General features: G+C 48.2%; 1 protein-coding gene across 3 annotated transcripts in view; it reads left to right on the top strand.

Moving 5' to 3' along the window:
• The window catches only part of nos1apa (nitric oxide synthase 1 (neuronal) adaptor protein a), a 640829-nt gene that overhangs the window by 494980 nt on the left and 123343 nt on the right, over positions 1-22506 (top strand). For all 3 annotated transcript variants that reach the window (XM_085982290.1, XM_085982289.1, XM_085982288.1), the window contains one exon: positions 14315-14479. In XM_085982290.1, coding sequence (XP_085838416.1) covers positions 14315-14479 — 165 coding nt within the window. The remainder of the gene's footprint in view (positions 1-14314; positions 14480-22506) is intronic.

Genomic DNA, 22506 nt, shown 5'->3' with positions numbered 1-22506 from the left:
TGCGCCAGATTCCCTGGCAGCAGTCATGACTCTTTCGTGCTGCACCAGTCCACCCTCCCTCAGCTCTTTGTACCTCCAAACAGATTTACCGGCTGGCTGCTTGGGAGACAAGGGCTATCGACTGAAGACATGGCTCATGACATCCTTGAGGAGGCCAAGTAATGAGGCTGAGGAGCATTATAATGACAGCCACATGTCCACCAGACGTGTCACAGAGCAAGCAGTAGGCATGCTGAAGATGCGCTTCAGATGCCTTGACAGATCTGGAGGAGCCCTTCAGTATGCACCAGCCAGGGTCTCCAAAATCATCGTGGTCTGCTGCGCCCTGCACAACATTGCACAGCAACGAGGATTAGAGCTGCAGGAGGAGCAAGGTGCAGAGTGCACTGCCTCTTCAGAGGAGGAGGAGCAGGTGGAAGACGAGGAGGAGGAGGAACCTGAGGTGGGGATGGCACCAGCAGTGGCGCACATTGCTGCTCGGGAGGCCCGGGATGACCTTATAATGGCCAGATTTACTTAACATGCACCAGTGCACCCATATGGCTCCCAGATGCCTCAACTGCCCCCCCCCCCCGCCACACACACCCAACAACACCACAAAGCAGCTTTACGATGACCAAGCCATTCGTCTCCCCAAACCCCCATCGCTCAAGGTTAAGTAATGTCTCACCATTCACTCCAAGTGACAAAACCACTACCCAGGTAGCAGGCAAAAATGGACAAGACTGAAAAGTTATGCAAAGAAATAAATTGATGTGCGTCATAAATATAACTGAAACTTAATATTAGCATTTTGTCATACACCCATGTGCATACCCTTGTGCATCTAGGATTGTGTCTTTTTTTGTTTATGTGTGCATCAATGAGGTGCAACCCCTGTTGCTTCAGCAGAGGAGGTAGAGGCAGGCTGCTCACTTCGCTGCTGCGACTGGTTAGACACTTTTGGCAGACGTCCTCTGGGTTTTGTAGCCTGTGATGGCCCCGCCAAAGACTGCTCCTCCTGCGACTGTGCAGGGTCAGACTTGGCCATCGCGATCCGAGGCAGCGTGTGGGGCTCTGACTGAGGGTGAGGCAAGGGGGAGAAGTGGGAGTGCTTTGAGAAGAGCCCCTCTTGCCATCATCCCTCTCATGGACCACCCACACTTCCCTGGTAGCAAGTTGCTGGAAATCACCTTGCTGCACAGCAGTGGGGCCATGAAGGCCCAAGTCTACATTAATATCCCTCCTCAAGAGGAGGTCAATGAGCATCTGAAATCTGTTGTCCACAGCAAGCATGTGCTTGTGTGACTGGTGCATTTGCTGCTCCATGCAGGTGGCCATCCGTTCCGTGGAACAGCACATCATCGCCATCGCCTGCGACACGGTGGTGCTCATGTTGGAGATGGACTCCTCCATTCTCTGCACATTTGCAGACATCGCGGCTGCAAAACCTGCCAGAGCCTCATGCAATTGTTGCTGCCCCTCCAAGATCACCTTCTTTCTCGATGGCCCCTGAGGCTCAGCGTCTGAATGCTGCTCAACAGAGCTTGGAGCATCCTGCGCCCTCCAGCGAGGAGTATCTACTGTTGTCCCTGTCAACACCACCTGCTCTTGCTCACTTGTGCAGTGTAAGACACCAGGTGACAACACTACTCTACCTCGCACAGGACCCACCAAGGTGTATGTATTGCGCTGGTGCTGGCTGCGCTTGGGTCTGCTGACAGTGCACCCTCAGAGACTGGAGCTTCCTCTGAGGAGTCGTCTTCCTCCTGCAGCTGGACAGAGGGGTGTGGGGCGCGGCACTTGATGGACCTGTGGGAGAGTAAAGAGATGAATTAGAAGTCTTATGATAAGAATGGGTAACGTTACCATTATTCACATGATGACATTTCACTGGATGCTGACATCAGTCACCATATGGGTGACTGTTGTATGCCATGTAGCTGTTTGAAATTTAATTCTGTCACCAGGTTGCTGGGAGGTCCCCCTCTCTCTGTCTCCCACTGCCAGCAGCTCTGCAACTCCACAGATGTCTAATACCTCCTCCTCTGCTGGAATCAAATTTGTGAAGACTGGAGGGCCACCTCCTGTTGTTGTGGACTTTCTTCTCCTGCAAGGAGGGAAAAAAGAGAACTTTGAGTGAGAGTGATGGAATGAGTGTAAGAAATGGATCGGCTACATCTGTAGAGGGTGACTATGAGGGATTGGCGTGACATTGCCAAATGGCTTCTTTCTGTGGTGTTACTTGCTATGATTGCATTAGGATAGAAACATAGAAACATAGAAGATAGGAGCAGGAGTAGGCCATTCGGCCCCTCGAGCCTGCTCCGCCATTCGATGAGGTCTTGGCTGATCATCCAAACTCAGTACCCCGTACCTGCCTTCTCCCCATGTCCCTTGATACCTTTAGCTCTAAGAAATATATCTAACTCCTTCTTGAATATATTTAAAGACTTGGCCTCAACCGCCTTCTGTGGTAGAGAATTCCACAGGTTCACCACTCTCTGGGTGAAGAAATTCTTCCTCATCTCTGTCCTAAATGGCTTACCCCTTATCCTTAGACTATGACCCCTGGTTCTGGACTCTCCGACCATCGGGAACATTCTACCTGCATCTAGTTTGTCCAGACCTGTCAGAATTTTATAAGTTTCGATGAGATCCCCTCTCATTCTTCTAAACTCCAGCGAGTATAAGCCCAATCGACCCAATCTCTCCTCATACGTCATTCCTGCCATCCCAGGGATCAGCCTTGTGAATCTTCGCTGAACTCCTTCCATGGCGAGAACATCCTTCCTCAGATAAGGCGACCAAAACTGCACACAGTACTCAAGGTGTGGTCTCACCAAGGCCCTGTACAACTGCAGCAGGACATCTTTGCTCCTGTACTCAAACCCTTTCGTTATGAAGGCCAACATACCATTTGCCTTCTTCACCGCCTGCTGCACCTGCATGCTTACCTTCAGCGACTGGTGCACAAGGACACCCAGATCTCGTTGCACTTCCCCTTCCCCCAATCTATTGCCATTCAGATAATAGTCTGCCTTTCTGTTTTTGACACCAAAGTGGATAACCTCGCATTTATCCACGTTATATTGCATCTGCCACGCTTCTGCCCATTCACCCAACCTGTCCAAATCATCCTGGAGTTTCTCGGTATCCTCCTCGCAGCACACACGCCCACCCAGCTTTGTGTCATCTGCAAACTTGGAGATATTACATCTAGTTCCCTTATCTAGATCATTAATGTATATTGTGAATAGCTGGGGTCCAAGGACCGATCCCTGCGGTACCCCACTAGCCACTGCCTGCCACTCGGAAAAAGACCCGTTAATTCCTACTCTCTGCTTTCTGTCCGCCAACCAGTTCTCTATCCAAGTCAATACCTTGCCCCCAATCCCATGTGCCTTAACTTTACACGCTAATCTCTTATGCGGGACCTTATCGAAAGCCTTTTGAAAGTCCAAATACACCACATCTCCCTTATCTATTTTCCCAGTTACATCCTCAAAAAATTCCAGTAGATTAGTCAAGCACGATTTACCTTTTGTAAATCCATGTTGACTTTGTCCGATCCTGTCACTGTTTTCCAAGTGCTCAGCTATTACATCCTTTATAATGGACTCTAGCATTTTCCCCACTACCGATGTCAGGCTTACCGGTCTGTAATTCCCCGCTTTCTCTCTACCACCCTTTTTGAATAGTGGGGTAACATTAGCTGCCCTCCAATCCATGGATGAGGGCGAGTGTCGGTGGTGGTTAGTCAGGTGTGGATATGAGTATGTACATAGAGAAAGAGGGATGGGTGGACCTGCAAGGTAGGTTGGTGTGAGGGGTGATGTGCAGGAGTAGGCTTGGGAAGGCAGAGTGATGGGATTGTGGTGACAGGTACATCAGGATGAAGGTGAGTGTGGCATTGTACTCACCTTTCCTGATCTCATGAGATCATTGAATCTTTTGCGGCACTGGATTCACGTCCTCCTCACGGCAGCCCTGCTGCTGACCTCCTCTGCGATCTCTAGCCAGGCCCTCTTTTGTTGCTCTTTTTTGGCCATCTGCAGGGAAGAGGATCTCCCTGCGTGCTCTTACTCCCTGGACCAGCACTTCCAGGGAGGCATCTGGGAATCTTGGGGGCTGCCCTCTGTCTTTGTGTCTCCATGACCCACAGAATTGTCAATGTTATTCAGCAATTTTGAGCTCTTGAAACAACCTTGAACACTCCTGCAGCAACCTTCAAATGAGATGTGTGCAAGGCTGCTTTAAATACCTGCGCTGAAAACGAGTCATCAGTGACATCATCAGACCCGCTCCATTTAATTGGGCCGTGAAACGCACATGACTCTTCCAATCGCTGCCATTGAGTTAAACGTGCAGTGCAGAACACGCTGTTCAAATCTTTGGGATGGTGACCCACTACGCGGCACACACGCACCCGACCCGATTCCACGGCCTGCGCGCACCCGACCCGATTCCACGGTAAAGATTCCTGCTCATGTGTATAATTGCCTGGGGGTGGGGGTGGGGGATGTAGTCGGGGGGAAGAGGACAAGGGCTTTTAGGCCATTTGGAGATTCAGGTGGTACAGAAGATTAGCACATTGTCTCACCACCTCTGGGGCCTGGGTTTGGATCCAGGCCTGACTCCCGGGATGAAAGATTCCTCTCTCTGCCAGCTGTAAGTGAAATGTTGGTGCAATCTCGATCCAGTTCCTAGTGGGCACAGGGTTACAGCGCAGAACACTCCATTTTTGAGCACTAAATTGCCAACCTTGCTCAGTGAGGCCATAACAATGTTTGTATAAGAGGAAGTGGGAGCGTTCTTTGAAGATCAGAGTTAAAGCATGTTAGAATGAACTTTTTCACTGGTTCATTCTGATGGTTAGCGCCACTGTAATTGGCCTAAATATCTTTGGGTTGGAGACGAAGGCCAGGAAATTCCTGGGAGCCGCTCCCACCCAAACACCGGAAATGGGAGCTGCTCCCAGGAATTTTTCTTGACCAAAATTGACCAGGATTCCTGCTGCTGATTACTAAGCAGTGAGCGCCACTCAAAACTCAAACCCTGAGCAGGAGCCATTTTATGAAGTTTGGCCTGAAACCGATACAGGGGCTATAATCGTCCACAGTATGCTGTTGGCAGGCCGACATAACGGATTGTTGTGTAGAACTTGGCTGATTGCACAGAAGATTCACAAACATTTGAGGGCTGATTTTAACTCTGTTTGCCGGGCAGGAATGGGGCAGTAGCTGCCTTAAAATCAGAATGTTGCACATACCGCCGCGTTTCCGCTCTAATTCTGCAAGCCGCCAATTTGTGCAGGGCCCATACAAGGATGGCCTCGCCGTCCGCCTATATCAGGCAAGAGCCTCGATGGATTATACTAATCAGGGTCCCATGATGTACAAATTTCAAGGTACAGATGTGCCGTGCAGGCTCCGCCCATTTGTAACCAGACAGTGATTGGCTGATCAAACAGTCTTTGGAGGCCACTCAAAAAAATACAGTCCAGGAAATGTCTAAATTTGTTTTGGGTGAGGTGGGGGGGGAGGGCAGAGGGAGAAGGAATGTTCCTGCAGGGCTCACAAAAATAATTCGTCCAGCTGCCGGAGGCCCCTCCCAGGATCGCTCCTCTCCCCTCCCCCAATGGTTTGATGGTTGGCCAACTCATGGTGGGAGTCACCGGATTTCCTGCCCTCCCGGAACCGACCAACTGCAGCAAGACGCCCATTTAGTGCCCGCAGCTCACCACCAGAATGAAAATGAGGTTTAGGCCTCTAAATGGCTCAGAATCCCCCTCCCCCCGGCTGTCCGCCGGTAGTTAAAATCAACCTTATTATCTCCAGTTGAACTGTTACTGTACCAACAGTCATATGTTACATATGGCAATATATTTAATAGCTAAAAATATCAAACTAAGAAAGACAGGCTTTCATTTATATAGCGCCTTTAACGACCTCAGGATGTCCCAAAGCGCTTTACAGCCAATGAAGTACTTTTTTTAGTCTCTATTGTAATGAAGGAATACACAGTAGTCTGAAATTTGTATCATGGACACAGTGATGCGTAAGCCATGGCTAGACATTAACACCACTCCCAGATAATATTGTTACATTCACAGACAGGTGATGTTTTAATCTGCTCCTGATGGCTCCCGTTACTTGGTGGTATTCACCCTTAGTGGTTCGCAGATGCTAACAGTGAGAACTTAGGCAATAATGTACTCACTTGTTTGTCTGAGTCTTTTCGGGGGTGGAGACAATAATTCCACCATCATTAACAAAGGTTGAGTTTATGGACATTGACTTGAAAATGAACTCCTGAACCAGCACAATGTACTATAGCAACAGGGGCCTTATCATATGCAGTTTATTGAGTTGTTGGGACAGATATATGAGATTGCACTACTTACAGTAGGTGAAAGACCTGAAATGTACTGTGCTGTGAATGCCTCAATTATCCCTGTTTAATAAAGTGATTCCCCCTTTACCTTGCAGGGTTGCCTATGGCGATAAGAGTGCTTACAGCATCAATGACCTGGCACCAGCATCACTCTTCAGGGGCCAGTTGCACTGGGTGTCTCTGATGGCAGCGTGGTGGCAGCAGCAGAACTAAAAGGTTGCTGGTCGCAGTAGGTGCAAAATTCCACTGTGCTGAGTCTGGCTGAGCCCAATTAAGCCAGCAATGCATGTTTGCCTTACCAGAATTACCCTGCCCCCCCCCGGGCATTGGGACAATCATTGCACCATGTTCTGCTTTTACTGAATCCACCCAACGGTTAAACGGGGCAGGTTCGGCTTTAAGGGATCTGCTACAGTTACAGCGATTGGAGCCTCTCCAGTAATATAAAGCCAGAGTAAGTGCTAGTTAATTAAACTGCAGCTTGGGATGATATTTATAGAGCTGCTACTTGCTGGCCACTGTTTTCAGCTGCTACGTTTAATCAGAACAAGCTGGATGCATGATTTATACCACAATCAGATGGCCCCTGCCATGTTCCTTATTATTTTATGTTGCGATTCCTGTGTGTGTGCCTTCCTGCATATTTTCCTTCCCGCATATGAATGTCAACCTAGCAGAAAAAAACAAAGAAACTATGAAAGGGTTTCTATGCTTTCCCCGTGTCTTCCCTCATGTGTGTACTTAACAACTATTATGAAATGGTCCACTTGCATAATGTTTGCTTCTCTCTTTGGTATTCCCATTGCACCACTTCTGTTCCTCGTCTCTGTTCCTTACTCCTTGACCGCTGCTTATCATGCTTCCATCCTCTAAATCTCCCTTCAGTTGTCTTTTTCCCCCCCTTTTTGTGCCTTTCTCTCACTCTCTTTAGGCCAGAGGCAGAACATACCTCAGGATTTGTGGGAATATGTGCATAATTCCTTCCTGTTTTGTGGCCCTTGGAATGCCAGGGTCCCAGTGCCAGAGGCCCAATGTACAAGGCAACGGCTGGAGGCAAGGCATATAAAATGCATCGCAGCCTCACTAATGTGTTATTTAAAATAAAGAGTATTGGCCCCACAGACCTTAGCATCTCGCAGTGTAGCTCAATTCATTAAGGAAGTTCTCTATGGTTTTCTCCCCTGTTACTTGGAAGAATCAATGCTGCATTTGACAGTCTAGACATTTTCACTTATAAACTGAAAAGTATCTGTCTTTACAGTAAATAGAAAAAGCTTTCCAAACTTCATCCCCAGCGACAGCATATGTGTTCTGTGAGAATCCATTCACTTTTCAAGACCAGTGTTATTTGCCAGTGATTCCCAAGTTAAGATTGGTGCTAAATGAGGCTGTTCTATGCTTTTAAGAATTGGGGCTACATTTTCCAATAGAAAATGCATTTCCAAAGTTGTATTCCAGCAAATATCTCTTCCTTTATATTGCCATTGAGCAAGTTTGGTACCATTAAATGGGCTCTAAGCTTGCGATCCTATCCTGAACCCTAGATAATTTGAGTCTAAAAGCAATGATGTAAACAAGTGATGATATAACCTGTGAGAGTGAATCGTGAATTAACATGTTCATTGGAATCCCTAGACTGTTACTGCCTTGTAACCCTTTTACTGATGCTAATCTGTATCGAGTGGAACTTCCTCCTAATTTTAAGTCCGTGTGAAGTGGGCATACGGCCTTATGCTTACACCAATCTTTTCACTAACATTAGTGAAAGGGGGAATCGATACTCCACTGCACTCTGCCGACATTTATATTTCTGTTTATAAAGCTTGTTTCTGGAAGGCATGTTACTCGGAAGTCCTGGGATACCGCTGTCCATTGGAACCCACCTCGCTGCTGCCCTGCCTTAGATCAGTTAATTGGTGGGGCAGGCCAGGGATTAAGCCGGAGAGCTTCCTGGTCTACATTACGTTAGCCCCACCCCACACAATACATTTACCCAGCGAGCTGTCAGTACAGACACAGAAGCGCTTGTAGTTTGATGCAAATGTGATGCTGTAGCATGTGATTCACATTGTGGTGATCTGGGCTATAATCAATGCTCCAGGGAAATAACAGACTTTGCACATATTGTAGCAGTTTCATATTTGACTCCCTTTTAATTTGTCGGCAGTGCCGTCAATTGAGGTTTGTGGCTGCTTTGTGGATTTATAGGAGGAGGGAGTGTAGAGGAAAAACATTCCTGTTCCAGTTCAGTGGGTTGAGTAGAATGGTTCCCGATGTCCATTTTGGAAGAATGTGTTTGGTTCATAAGGTAAGGAGGCGATTCGGCCTCTGTGAGCACTTCCATGTAAAAGAAAGCCTACAGTCCTCCCATCGCAACATCTAGCCATCTCCTAAATGATGCCAAGATCTTTTCCTCCACTACCCTACACCAGAGTCCGCCTCATGTGTTGACCACCCTTTGCGTGACAAAGGCCTTCCTGACATCCGTGCGACGTTTGTCTTGCACCAGTTTAAACAGCGCCCTCGTGCTCTACTTTTGTGGCCTACCTTGGACTACGCCTCTGGATTTACCTTTTTTATACGGTTTGATATCTTGGATGAGATCCGTCAGCCTCCTCCTTCAGGGCTGAAGGAAGTTTTATCACTCTCCTTTAATGGGTTGGGTGTTGCATAGTTGAAACCTGTTGATTGCTGTCCTGATCCACTGGCTTGAGGAAAATGGATGGAATTATGGAATGTGATCCCAGTAACCCTGTCTTAAAAAAAATCCCATATAATAAAACAGAATTCGGCTTATTCAGTCAGCATAAACCAAATGCCCTTCCAATCAGCAATGTTTACAGGCTACCAGATACATTCTACTCACTATTTTCTTTATGTAAGATGCTGTATTAAAAAAAAAATTAAAAACACTTAGCAATGCTGCAGTCAACTTTTTAATCACAGAACAATTCGTTCATGGTAAATAACCTGTCGTCACCAAGCTCTATTTGCCCAGCCTTTGTATTCAGAAATAATAATTTTGCAAGGTGCTAACTGTCTGAGGGTTTATCCCATATCGTGTTGTACTTTCACACATTCTGAAGGCTTAACTGGGCAGTGAGTCAGAATGGCTTGCTCAGATTTAATGAGCGAAGCTAAGATTGTGGAATTCAGTACACTCAGTACCATGGAGGCTATTTCTTCTTGCCCTTTTGTTTGAATGTACGAAGCAATCAGTGTCTTTTTTGACAAGAGGTGTAGAACAGGGGTTAGAATCCTATTATAAGTCTATATGCTCGACACAAAAACCTCCCACATCACTGTATGAATCCCAATGCCTGAAACTGTGGTGTTTATCCAATCTAGTCATTTTTATATTGGTTTTATACAATGCTTCGTAACTGTTTGTGAAGTATCGTTTATTAAGCTAAATAGCACAGTCCTGTATTCAGTGACTTTTTAATTTAATGCTTTCACTCACTGGGTTACATCCCCTCCCAAAGGTGACACCAGCGCTTATGAAAAGGATTAAGACTTGATGAAAAGTTCATTCTTGCGACAAAATGCGTAGTTAAATCTGTGAGATGTGTAAGTGGAACATCTGTGGGGATAAGTAGGAAGCCTGCAATCATCTAGAGTCTCAGGGAAAACAGATGTGGTTTGGCCTAAAGAGTGATGAAGAGGTGTTTTGAGCTGGGAAATTGAAACCATAGCTCAGCCTAGCCCAGGTCAAAAATAGAGCCTAATTAATATAGGCCTTGGGCTAAGCTTACATCGTTTTCCCTTAATGAATTGGCATTTCCATAGGACTATGGGGAGACTTCTTTTTTTTTAATTATTAAAGTCATTGATATTCTGTTTGAGTTTACAGTAACTTGAGTTAAATGTAAGAACAACGAAGAGAAGACAGTATGTTAAAGTCTAGAACTTACAGTTGGTGATAATAGAGGACAAATGCTTAACATGTTTTGTATGAAATTTCTCTGGCTATATTCTAAACTTAAAATAAATGGGAAAGTAGCAGACTGAGGCATGCCATATGAGCTCATTAAATGTTCATCCATTAGTATCACCATTAGCAATTTCTAGGCTCAATTCATAAGTACACTGTCAGTTCATCTGAGTAATAACAGTTTTACCAGACTTGATTAGAGATAAAGTTCCAGTGACTCAGATTCTGGTTAACAGTGAGATTAGGAGACTTCACACTGTTTGACTTCAGCTTCAAGTTCATTGCACTTCCAATTTATGATTTATTGAACAATCATGTTGAGTATCACACCATCCATGTTGTTTTTCTTAAGAGTAGCTGGCAGGAATTTTCCTTACCTTGGCAGGGCCGGTGCCCGTGGCGGGTCCTGACCCCGCTGCTGGCTCCATCCTGCTGTACAAAATTAGCTTACCTTAATGGGGCCTATTAAGGCCTATTAAGCCCGGCCAGCGCGTTACACGGCCCAATGAGATGGAGTGGGTTTGGTGATGTCATTCATGACGCGTTTTAAGCCGAGATCCTGGCCACATTAAATTTTAACTTTAATCTAACACAGTGGGTGTTGAATCTTTACTGTACAATAATATAATAAAAGTTATATATGAGTGACAGAAATATTTAAATAAAATGATCATTAAGTAATATGACTCCATCTACAAATACGATCAAGGACATAATTAAAAAGTACATTAATTGGGAAGTTATTGGAGCTTTAGTCACAAATCTATAGACTTTTGTATCAGTAACTGGGACAATAAAAGATGTGTGTGTGTGTATACATAGAAACATAGAAGATAGGAGCAGGAGTAGGCCATTCGGCCCTTCGAGCCTGCTCCGCCATTCAACGAGATCATGGCTGATCATCCAAACCCTACACCGACAGCCATCCTACACAAGCCCTATCCCCGTAACCCCGTAACCCCACATATTTAATCCCCCCTAACACTAAGGGCCAATTTTTGTCATGGCCAATCAACCTAACCCGCACATCTTAGGTAATACATAAAATTAAGCAGATTTTAAATGTAATTGTAAAGAGGTGGATTTACAATTTTATGCAAGTTCAGCGGAAGAGCTGCAGAATCCTTGACAAACAGTGAAAGTGGTGCTTACAATGTGTTTCCGGGATTTCTGCAGCTCTTCCGTTGAAGTTCACAATAGACAAGTGAGAGAACCTCCGCAGAAATGCACCCTAAAGTCTCAGACTGAAAAATTTAATTAGTCATATTCAGGGACTGAAAGCAAATTGAACCAGTGGAATGAGTGATGAGAATGAAATTGCTACAGTTGATGACTTGATTTAATGTGTAACTGGACAATCACTGTATGACAGTCCAATGTATGGACAATGACCAGTTAGCCTAACATCTGTCATTGGGAAAATGCTGGAGTCCATCATTAAGGAGGTGATAGCAGGACATTTAGAAAATCATAATATAGTGAAGCAGAGTCAGCATGGTTTTATGAAAGGGAAATCATGTTTGACAAATTTGCTGGAGTTCTTTGAGGATGTAATGAGCAGAGTGGATAAAGGGGAACCAGTAGATGTCATGTATTTGGATTTCCAGAAGGCATTCGATAAGGTGCCACATAAATGGTTACTACACAAGATAAGAGCTCACGGGGTTGGGGGTAATATATTAGCATGGATAGAGGATTGGCTAACTAACAGAAAACAGAGAGTCAGGATAAATGGGTCATTTTCAGATTGGCAAACTGTAACTAGTGGGGTGCTGCAGGGATCAGTGCTGGGGCCTCAACTATTTACAATCTAAATTAATGACTTGGATGAAGGGACTGAGTGTAATGTAGCCAAATTTGCTGATGATATAAAGATAGGTGGGAAAGCAAATTGTGTGGAGGACACAAAGAATCTCCAAAGGGATATAGATAGGCTAAGTGAATGGGCAAAAATCTAACAGATGGAGTTTAATGTGGGAAAATGCGAGGTTATCCACTTTGGTAGTAAAAATAAAAAAGCAAATTATTATTTAAATGGGGAGAGATTACAAAATGCTGAGGTACAGAGGGATCTGGGGGTCCTTGTACATGAATCACAAAAAGTTAGCATGCAGGTACAGCAAGTAATTAGGAAGGCAAATGGAGCGTTGGTCTTTATTGCAAAGGGAATGGAATATAAAAGTAGGGAAGTCCTGTTACAACTGTACACGGCATTGGTGAGACCACACCTGGAGTACTGACAGCTTTGGTCTCCTTATTTAAGGAAGGATATACTTGCATTGGAAGCAGTTCAGAGAAGGTTCACGAGGTTGATTCTGGAGAAGAAGGGGTTATCTTATGAAGAAAGGTTGAACAGGTTGGGCCTACACTCATTAGAGTTTAGAAGAATGAGAGCGGATCTTATTGCAATATATAAGATTCTGCAGGGGCTTGACAGGGTAGATGCAGAGAGGATGTTTCCCCTCGTGGGGGAATCGAGAACTAGGGGGTATTATTTCAGAATAAGGGGGCATCCATTTAAAACGGAAAGGAGGAAGAATTTCTTCTCTCAGAGGGTCGTGAACCTTTGGAATTCTCTTCCCCAGAGAGCTGTGGAGGCTGGGTCACTGAATATATTTAAGGTGGAGATAGACAGATTTTTGAAAGGTAAGGGAGTCAAGGGTTATGGGGAGAGGGCAGGGAAGTGGAGTTGAGGCCAAGATCAGATCAGCCATGATCTTATTGAATGGTGGAGCAGGCTCGAGGGGCCAAATGACCTACTCCTGCTCCTACGTCTTATGTCTAGTATACTGTGAGGAAAAACCTGACCAGAAACAACACAAGAATTTATTTAAATGGTATATGTAATTTTTTATAATGCCTGTAAACTACCTCATAATGATTTCAATTGGCCCCCCCGCCTCTGCAGGTCGGGCCAGCTCCACGCTGACACATGCGCCTGTGGGAAAGGCATGCGGGAGTGACCGTTGTCATAAAAAAACAACCTTCCCACCCGACCTGCCACCAATCGCGCCCGCTACCACCAAGGAAAATTCAGCCCATTATGTTTTTATTTTTCGCTCTTCTGCCTTAACAAAATTGCCTTTGAATGCGAGTCTGTTGAGGTTCAGACTTACAAGCTTATGTGGAAGAAATAATAATTGTGGGTTCTTACAGATCAGGTGACGGCACAACATGTGTTTTCTAAGTGTTAGAGACCACATTCAGACTGAGGTCAGCCATGTGCTCTGCTTTCTCAATGCCGCACAGCTGCCCAATAGACTGGTTGAAACTAGCATCCCGAGCCCAGAAGATAATGAACAGCGTGCTGAAACCAAGCACTCTGTTCAGATATTCCAGGATGCACCTCATTGTTTTTGTTGTTTTAAAAGAAGATAAAGTTTTGTCTGTAAGGTGTACAGAGTTATGGAAAAGTAAAATGTTCTTATTTTTCATAAGAATTGTAGCAATGAAAGGACACACTTCGTGAAAATGTAATGGCAAGCTGAGTGAAAAAGAACCTCTTGTAACAATGATGTCAAGCGACACAGTAATGCACTTTGACCCAAATGACATCTTTGCCTCGTGTTTTGCAAACATACTGTGAGGTATTTTTTGACAATGGTGTCCCTTTAACATTATCCCAGCCTAATCTGGTAGGAGTCTGCATTGAAACTTTGCATTACTCCATCAGTGCAGCGCACTTCCCCATCTCTCCTCCATTCCCAGGACTAACCTTATAGAATCCAGAAGTGAAGGCAGTGATTAAGATACTAATGTCTTTTGGTGCTCCATCACCGATCCCTCAAATGTAGGAGTACTTCTGGAATGTTTAACTTCACGAAACCCCCTCTGGTAAGATTGGGATCAAAAAAAGAAAGTCTGACCTGTACTAATAAAAAAGGGAGGCTTCCGGACACTGCCGTTTTGCAAATGTAAAAGTGCAGAGGCGAGAAAGTTGAATGGCTCCCTCTCCTCTTCTCTTTTGACGAGAATTCTCACTCGCTTTTCTCCCCTCTCTTTCAGCTCCATGATGATGGCCCCAGCATTCTGATGGCCACTCCCAAGATGCTGCTTCCTTCAGCCAGCCAGTTGCCGTCCGGCACCCCGCTCTCGGTTCACCACCAGATCCAGCTCCTTCAGCAGCAGTTACAGCAGCAGCAGCAGCAGACTCAGGTGGCTGTCGCCCAGGTAAGAAAGAGAGCCAACGTGCGAGCTCTGCACGGAATTATCAGTTCAACCTTTCCCAGCTGTAATAGTTCAACTGTTGCTTGAAGAAAAGGAATGCCATTAGGCACGGGGAGCGAGCGGGCGAGTGGGATGAGACTAGTTGGCTCAATTAGAGAAAAGCAGCAGCTTGATGGACCAAATGCCCTCTTTCTGTTCTGTAATTTACTTGCTTCATTTATACAACCGCCCTTTAGATACTTTGTACTGATTGAATTTGTGTTGTTACACAAATGTACCACACGGCATGATAGCATCTCAATCAGGATTACTTCATTTCTCCCTTAGCTCTTGCTATATTTAAGTGAATCTGCTAGTATGGCACAGGAGCTGAAACAGCAGTAGGCAATAAACTTCACAGTGTTTATTAATGTTGTGATTTTGCCAGAGTGAAATGTGAAACCTTGGAGACCAAGATGACCTTGTGAACATAATTATTTAACAATTCCTTTTTTTTTCTCTTTCACTTAAAGTATTTTTTTCTTTGTGCACTGATTTTCTCCCTTCCCCTGATTTCCTTGCTGAGTTCTGGTTCTCTGGGCACTTGCTATCCTCCAATTCATTCCCCAAGTGACCATCTTCATATTTGAACATGGCCTCACATCTCCCCATCTCTGTAAGCCCCTCCAGCCTTACAACCCTCTGAGATCTCTGCGTTCCTCCAATTCTGGCCTCTCCCTGACTTTCTTTGCCCCCCCCCCCCCATTGCTAGCCGTGCCTTTAGCCATCGAGGACCTAAGCTCTGGAGTGAACCAGACTTTCAGAGCTCCCGGTTGCTTTCTCACTCACTTACCTTCCCAGATCCACTGTCTGTGCATTTTCTCATTTTATCCCAATATGTTTTATCATCCACCGCATGTTTATCTTGCCATGGGTTCGAAATATAAAACCTGGCAAACTCTCTGAACTTATTTATTAATTTATATCATTAATACTTTTTTTGACAGTGTTGCAATGGTTTTGCCTTTTAACAATTTGAAATCCCAAATATGCTGACGTCTGATGGGATTTCTGCATAGACAGACTTCACGTTAGCAGGATGGGTCCATCCTTCATTGGAAGTAGAAGGGTGGAGATGGAAATGGGTCGGTTGGTTGAACAGTTTATTCATTTTCTATGGCTGACACTCCAGTGCAGTACTGAGGGAGCGCTGCACTGTCGGAGGTGCCATCTTTCGGATGAGACATTAAACCGAGGCCCCGTCTGCTCTCTCGGGTCAATGTAAAAGATCCCATGGCATGATTTGAAGAAGAGCAGGGGAGTTATCCCTGGTGTCCAGGCCAATATTTATCCCTCAATCAATATCACTAAAAACAGATTACCTGGTCATTATCACATTGCTGTTTGTGGGAGCTTGCTATGCGCAAATTGGTTGCTGCGTTTCCTACATTACAACGGTGCCTACACTTCAAAAGCACTTCATTGGCTGTAAAGTGCTACATTACAACAGTGACTACACTTCAAAAGTACTTCATTGGCTGTAAAGTGCTTTACGATGTCCTGTGGTTGTGAAAGGCGCTATATAAATGCCAGTTCTTTATGCTGAACCCCTTATATTGGAATCGCCCTCGGACTCCTAACATTTTTTGTTCCTTCAGTATCTAATTCCATGGATCTGAAATGAATGCCTAGGTGACACAGGGGCTGATACAGAGAATGAAAATGTTGACCCCTATATCTGTTTGATTCTGTGTTTGGTTCAGCTTCTCCCTGACTTTCCTTATGTTCATCTTGTTGCCAAAATACTTTCTTATCATTTCTCAGACTTTAGCTTCTGTCCTAATGAATACCCCAGCAGGTTCCGTAAGGCTAGCATCTTTGCTCTGATTCCATGCATTGCCTCATTGACCAGCTTGTTGCTGCTTGCCTGTCCAGGGTCCTCCGACATCCATCAATCAACAGCTGAAACTATTCCCTTCAAATGGTGACACTTCGAAGCTATCGATTACATTTTGGCGCTCTACCCTGAGCAGCTGGTGTTACCCTTTTTATTCTCCATGGATCAGATCTTTCTGATGGCTTCCTGGTCACATACTGCGAACATGTCCATCACAAGCTGAGTAATAATGGCGTTGACTTTTTCCTTCATGGAGTCATGAACTGAGCAGCACTAATTTACTTCCTCGTATTTACAAACCTCACTTTCCAACTGAACTGCAATAGCTCCACTTTATAGAGCTTTACTTTGATTCTGCTAACCTTCAATATTCTGATCTCATCACATCAATGCTTCTGCTTTATATAGATGGGCTTTCTGGTTTCTAAATTAATATAATGGGGGAGAAATTCAGTAGGTTGCGCCACCATTTAGCGCCTTAAGAGTGCGCTAAGTGGGTCGCAAGCCAACTGGCGCCCGGGCGCGGCATTGCCCACGCCTCCCGCTAAATTCCGCAGGACGTTAGTGGTGGCGCTAACCGTTAGCACTGCGCCGCTGCCGATGACGTCATCGGTGTGCGCAGCGCCCCACTGACGCCCCGGCCGCGATATTCGGCAGCGCCCCCTGATTTACCACCAGACGCTATGTCCGACGGGGTCAGGGGGGCGTACCTGCGGCCGGGGAGGCGCAAGTTAAAGGCGGGGTGCGGGGCGGTCATTTTTGTTGTTGGCCGCCTGCCAGCACCTGCCTACGCGCCCGTCCCTGGCCTCCTGACCCCCCCCCCCCCCCGCAGAGTGCCGGCTGCACTCCAAGAGCCCGGCACTTCTCTTCGGTGCCGGGCTCTTTTGCCTGCACTCCCGATCCTCGGGGGCCCAGCTGCACAAGGCCCCTCCCCTTTAAGAAGGGGAGGAAGGCCTGCAATACCGCAGCGCAACGTGCTGCAACGTGTGGCGCTGCGGCACGTAACGCCATGATATTCACTTGCAGCGCCCCAAGAGGGATGCGGGGCACTTCCAGTAGCGCCGGGCTGCCCTTTGGGGCGCAACAACTCAATTTCCGGTGTGGGGACGCGAATGTTTCCGGGGCACCACTTTTAGCGCCCTGGCGAGGCTGGTGCCCCAAATGGGGCTATACTCAATTTCTCCCCCAATGTCTTCACATCGCCTCTTGTGATAGTAATGACTTTGCCTTTGTTATGGTTTAATGCAAGCAGAGGGATTTTTATAAAGACCAGCGAAATAGCATTGCAAATCACCCCTTTGATCTGTGGTTAATTAATCATTTATTCATTTCATTTTTCATCATTTGTCTACATAACACTTCAAAGTAACTAACTATATGTGGAGGACTTTGGGACATTTGTGAGAGATGCAGTAAAGCATTGCAGAAATCCAAGTTTGTTTTCTTTCACTCTATTGCTTGCTTACTCTCGCTCTCTCTCTCTCTCGTGCTCTCTCTCTCGCGCTCTTGCTCTCGCTCTCTCGCTCTTGCTCTCGCTCTCTCGTTCGCTCTCTCGCTCGCTCTCTTGCTCGCGCTCTCGCTCTTGCTCTCGCTCTCTCGCTCGCTCGCTCTCTTGCTCGCTCTCTCGCTCTCGCTCTCTTGCTCTCTCTCACTCTCGCTCTCTCGCTCTCTCTTGCTTTCTCACTCTCGCTCTCTCTCGCTCTCTCTCGCTCTCTTGCTCTCGCTCTCTTGCTCTTGCTCTCGCTCTCTCACTCTCTTGCTCTTGCTCTCGCTCTCTTGCTCTCGCTCTCTCTCGCTCTCTTGCTTTCTCACTCTCGCTCTTTCTTGCTCTCGCTCTCTTGCTCTCGCTCTCTTGCTCTCGCTCTCTTGCTCTCGCTCTCTCGCTCTCGCTCTCTTGCTCGCTCTCTCTCGCTCTCTCTCTTGCTCTCGCTCTCTTGCTCTCGCTCTCTCACTCTCTCGCTCTCTCTCTTGCTCTTGCTTTCTCTCTCTTGCTCTCGCTCTCTTGCTCTCGCTCTCTCACTCTCTCGCTCTCTCGCTCTCGCTCTCTTGCTCGCTCTCTCTCGCTCTCTCTTGCTCTTGCTCTCTCTTGCTCTCTTGCTCTCTCGCTCTCACTCTCTTGCTCGCTCTCTCTCGCTCTCTTGCTCTCTCGCTCTCTCGCTCTCGCTCTTGCTCGCTCTCTCTCGCTCTCTCTTGCTCTCGCTCTCTCTTGCTCTCGCTCTCTTGCCCTCGCTCTCTTGCTCTCGCTCTCTCACTCTCTCGCTCTCTCACTCTCGCTCTCTTGCTCGCTCTCTCTCGCTCTCTCTTGCTCTCGCTCTCTCTTGCTCTCGCTCTCTTGCTCGCTCTCTCTCGCTCTCTCTTGCTCTCGCTCTCTCTTGCTCTCGCTCTCTCTTGCTCTCTCGCTCTCTCTTGCTCTCGCTCTCTCTTGCTCTCGCTCTCTCTTGCTCTCTCGCTCTCTCTTGCTCTCACTCTCTCTTGCTCTCGCTCTCTCACTCTCTCGCTCTCTTGCTCTCGCTCTCTTGCTCGCTCTCTCTTGCTCTCGCTCTCTCTTGCTCTCGCTCTCTCACTCTCTCGCTCTCTCGCTCTCGCTCTCTTGCTCGCTCTCTCTCGCTCTCTCTTGCTCTCGCTCTCTTGCTCTCACTCTCTCGCTCTCTCTCGCTCTCTCTCGCTCTCTCTTGCTCTCGCTCTCTTGCTCTCACTCTCTCGCTCTCTCTCGCTCTCTCTCGCTCTCGCTCTCTCTTGCTCTCGCTCTCTTGCTCTCGCTCTCTCACTCTCTCGCTCTCTCGCTCTCTTGCTCGCTCTCTCTCGCTCTCTCTTGCTCTCGCTCTCTTGCTCTCGCTCTCTCACTCTCTCGCTCTCTCGCTCTCGCTCTCATGCTCGCTCTCTCTCGCTCTCTCTTGCTCTCGCTCTCTTGCTCTCGCTCTCTTGCTCTCTCGCTCTCTTGCTCTCGCTCTCTCACTCTCTCGCTCTCTCGCTCTCGCTCTCTTGCTCGCTCTCTCTCGCTCTCTCTTGCTCTCGCTCTCTTGCTCTCACTCTCTCGCTCTCTCTCGCTCTCTCTCGCTCTCGCTCTCTCTTGCTCTCGCTCTCTTGCTCTCGCTCTCTCACTCTCTCGCTCTCTCGCTCTCTTGCTCGCTCTCTCTCGCTCTCTCTTGCTCTCGCTCTCTTGCTCTCGCTCTCTTGCTCTCGCTCTCTCACTCTCTCGCTCTCTCGCTCTCGCTCTCATGCTCGCTCTCTCTCGCTCTCTCTTGCTCTCGCTCTCTTGCTCTCGCTCTCTTGCTCTCTCGCTCTCTTGCTCTCGCTCTCTCACTCTCTCGCTCTCTCTCGCTCTCTCTCGCTCTCTCTTGCTCTCGCTCTCTTGCTCTCGCTCTCTTGCTCTCGCTCTCTCACTCTCTCGCTCTCTCGCTCTCGCTCTCATGCTCGCTCTCTCTCGCTCTCTCTTGCTCTCGCTCTCTTGCTCTCGCTCTCTTGCTCTCTCGCTCTCTTGCTCTCGCTCTCTCACTCTCTCGCTCTCTCTCGCTCTCTCTCGCTCTCTCTTGCTCTCGCTCTCTCACTCTCTCGCTCTCTCTTGCTCTCGCTCTCTTGCTCTCGCTCTCTCACTCTCTCGCTCTCTTGCTCTCGCTCTCTCACTCTCTCGCTCTCTCGCTCTCGCTCTCTTGCTCGCTCTCTCTCGCTCTCTCTTGCTCTCGCTCTCTTGCTCGCTCTCTCTCGCTCTCTCTCTTGCTCTCGCTCTCTCACTCTCTCGCTCTCTTGCTCTCGCTCTCTCACTCTCTCGCTCTCTCTTGCACTCGCTCTCTTGCTCTCGCTCTCTTGCTCTCTCGCTCTCTTGCTCTCGCTCTCTCACTCTCTCGCTCTCGCTCTCTTGCTCTCGCTCTCTTGCTCTCGCTCTCTCACTCTCTCGCTCTCTCGCTCTCGCTCTCTTGCTCGCTCTCTCTCGCTCTCTCTTGCTCTCGCTCTCTTGCTCTCACTCTCTAGCTCTCTCTCGCTCTCTCTTGCTCTCGCTCTCTTGCTCTCACTCTCTCGCTCTCTCTCGCTCTCGCTCTCTCTTGCTCTCGCTCTCTTGCTCTCACTCTCTCGCTCTCTCTCGCTCTCTCTCGCTCTCTCTTGCTCTCGCTCTCTTGCTCTCACTCTCTCGCTCTCTCTCGCTCTCTCACTCTCTCGCTCTCTCGCTCTCGCTCTCTTGCTCGCTCTCTCTCGCTCTCTCTTGCTCTCGCTCTCTTGCTCTCGCTCTCTTGCTCTCGCTCTCTCACTCTCTCGCTCTCTCGCTCTCGCTCTCTTGCTCGCTCTCTCTCGCTCTCTCTTGCTCTCGCTCTCTTGCTCTCGCTCTCTCACTCTCTCGCTCTCGCTCTCTTGCTCGCTCTCTCTCGCTCTCTCTTGCTCTCGCTCTCTTGCTCTCACTCTCTCGCTCTCTCTCGCTCTCTCTTGCTCTCGCTCTCTCACTCTCTCGCTCTCTTGCTCTCGCTCTCTCACTCTCTCGCTCTCTCTTGCTCTCGCTCTCTTGCTCTCGCTCTCTCACTCTCTCGCTCTCTTGCTCTCGCTCTCTCACTCTCTCGCTCTCTCGCTCTCGCTCTCTTGCTCGCTCTCTCTCGCTCTCTCTTGCTCTCGCTCTCTTGCTCGCTCTCTCTCGCTCTCTCTCTTGCTCTCGCTCTCTCACTCTCTCGCTCTCTTGCTCTCGCTCTCTCACTCTCTCGCTCTCTCTTGCACTCGCTCTCTTGCTCTCGCTCTCTTGCTCTCTCGCTCTCTTGCTCTCGCTCTCTCACTCTCTCGCTCTCTCGCTCTCGCTCTCTTGCTCTCGCTCTCTTGCTCTCGCTCTCTTGCTCTCTCGCTCTCTTGCTCTTGCTCTCTCACTCTCTCGCTCTCTTGCTCTCGCTCTCTCGCTCTCTCTTGCTCTCGCTCTCTCACTCTCTCGCTCTCTCGCTCTCGCTCTCTTGCTCGCTCTCTCTCACTCTCTCGCTCTCTCTCTCGCTCTCTCACTCTCTCGCTCTCTTGCTCTCGCTCTCTTGCTCTCTCGCTCTCGCTCTCTCACTCTCTCGCTCTCGCTCTCTTGCTCGCTCTCTCTCGCTCTCGCTTGCTCTCGCTCTCTTGCTCTCGCTCTCTTGCTCTCTCGCTCTCTTGCTCTCGCTCTCTCACTCTCTCGCTCTCTTGCTCTCGCTCTCTCACTCTCTCTTGCTCTCGCTCTCTCACTCTCTCACTCTCTTGCTCTCGCTCTCTTGCTCTCGCTCTCTCACTCTCTCGCTCTCTCACTCTCGCTCTCTCTCTCGCTCTCTCTTGCTCTCGCTCTCTTGCTCTCGCTCTCTTGCTCTCGCTCTCTTGCTCGCTCTCTCTCGCTCTCTCTCTTGCTCTCGCTCTCTCACTCTCTCGCTCTCTTGCTCTCGCTCTCTCACTCTCTCGCTCTCGCTCTCTTGCTCGCTCTCCCTCGCTCTCTCTCTTGCTCTCGCTCTCTCTTGCTCTCGCTCTCTCACTCTCTCGCTCTCTCGCTCTCTCTCTCGCTCTCTCTCTCTTGCTCTCGCTCTCTTGCTCTCGCTCTCTCTTGCTCTCGCTCTCTTGCTCTCGCTCTCTTGCTCTCGCTCTCTTGCTCGCTCTCTCTCGCTCTCTCTCTTGCTCTCGCTCTCTCACTCTCTCGCTCTCTCGCTCTCGCTCTCTTGCTCGCTCTCCCTCGCTCTCTCTCTTGCTCTCGCTCTCTCTTGCTCTCGCTCTCTTGCTCTCGCTCTCTTGCTCTCGCTCTCTCACTCTCTCGCTCTCGCTCTCTTGCTCGCTCTCCCTCGCTCTCTCTCTTGCTCTCGCTCTCTCTCGCTCTCTCTCTTGCTCTCGCTCTCTCACTCTCTCGCTCTCTTGCTCTCGCTCTCTCACTCTCTCGCTCTCGCTCTCTTGCTCGCTCTCCCTCGCTCTCTCTCTTGCTCTCGCTCTCTCTTGCTCTCGCTCTCTCACTCTCTCGCTCTCTCTCTCGCTCTCTCTCTCTTGCTCTCGCTCTCTTGCTCTCGCTCTCTCTTGCTCTCGCTCTCTTGCTCTCGCTCTCTTGCTCTCGCTCTCTTGCTCGCTCTCTCTCGCTCTCTCTCTTGCTCTCGCTCTCTCACTCTCTCGCTCTCGCTCTCTTGCTCGCTCTCCCTCGCTCTCTCTCTTGCTCTCGCTCTCTCTTGCTCTCGCTCTCTCTTGCTCTCGC

Source organism: Somniosus microcephalus, chromosome 3, assembly GCF_052327205.1.
Source record: "Somniosus microcephalus isolate GS21.2 chromosome 3, FLI_Smic_1.0, whole genome shotgun sequence".
NCBI lineage: Eukaryota > Metazoa > Chordata > Chondrichthyes > Squaliformes > Somniosidae > Somniosus > Somniosus microcephalus.
This window is presented reverse-complemented; position numbering and strand designations above follow the sequence as displayed.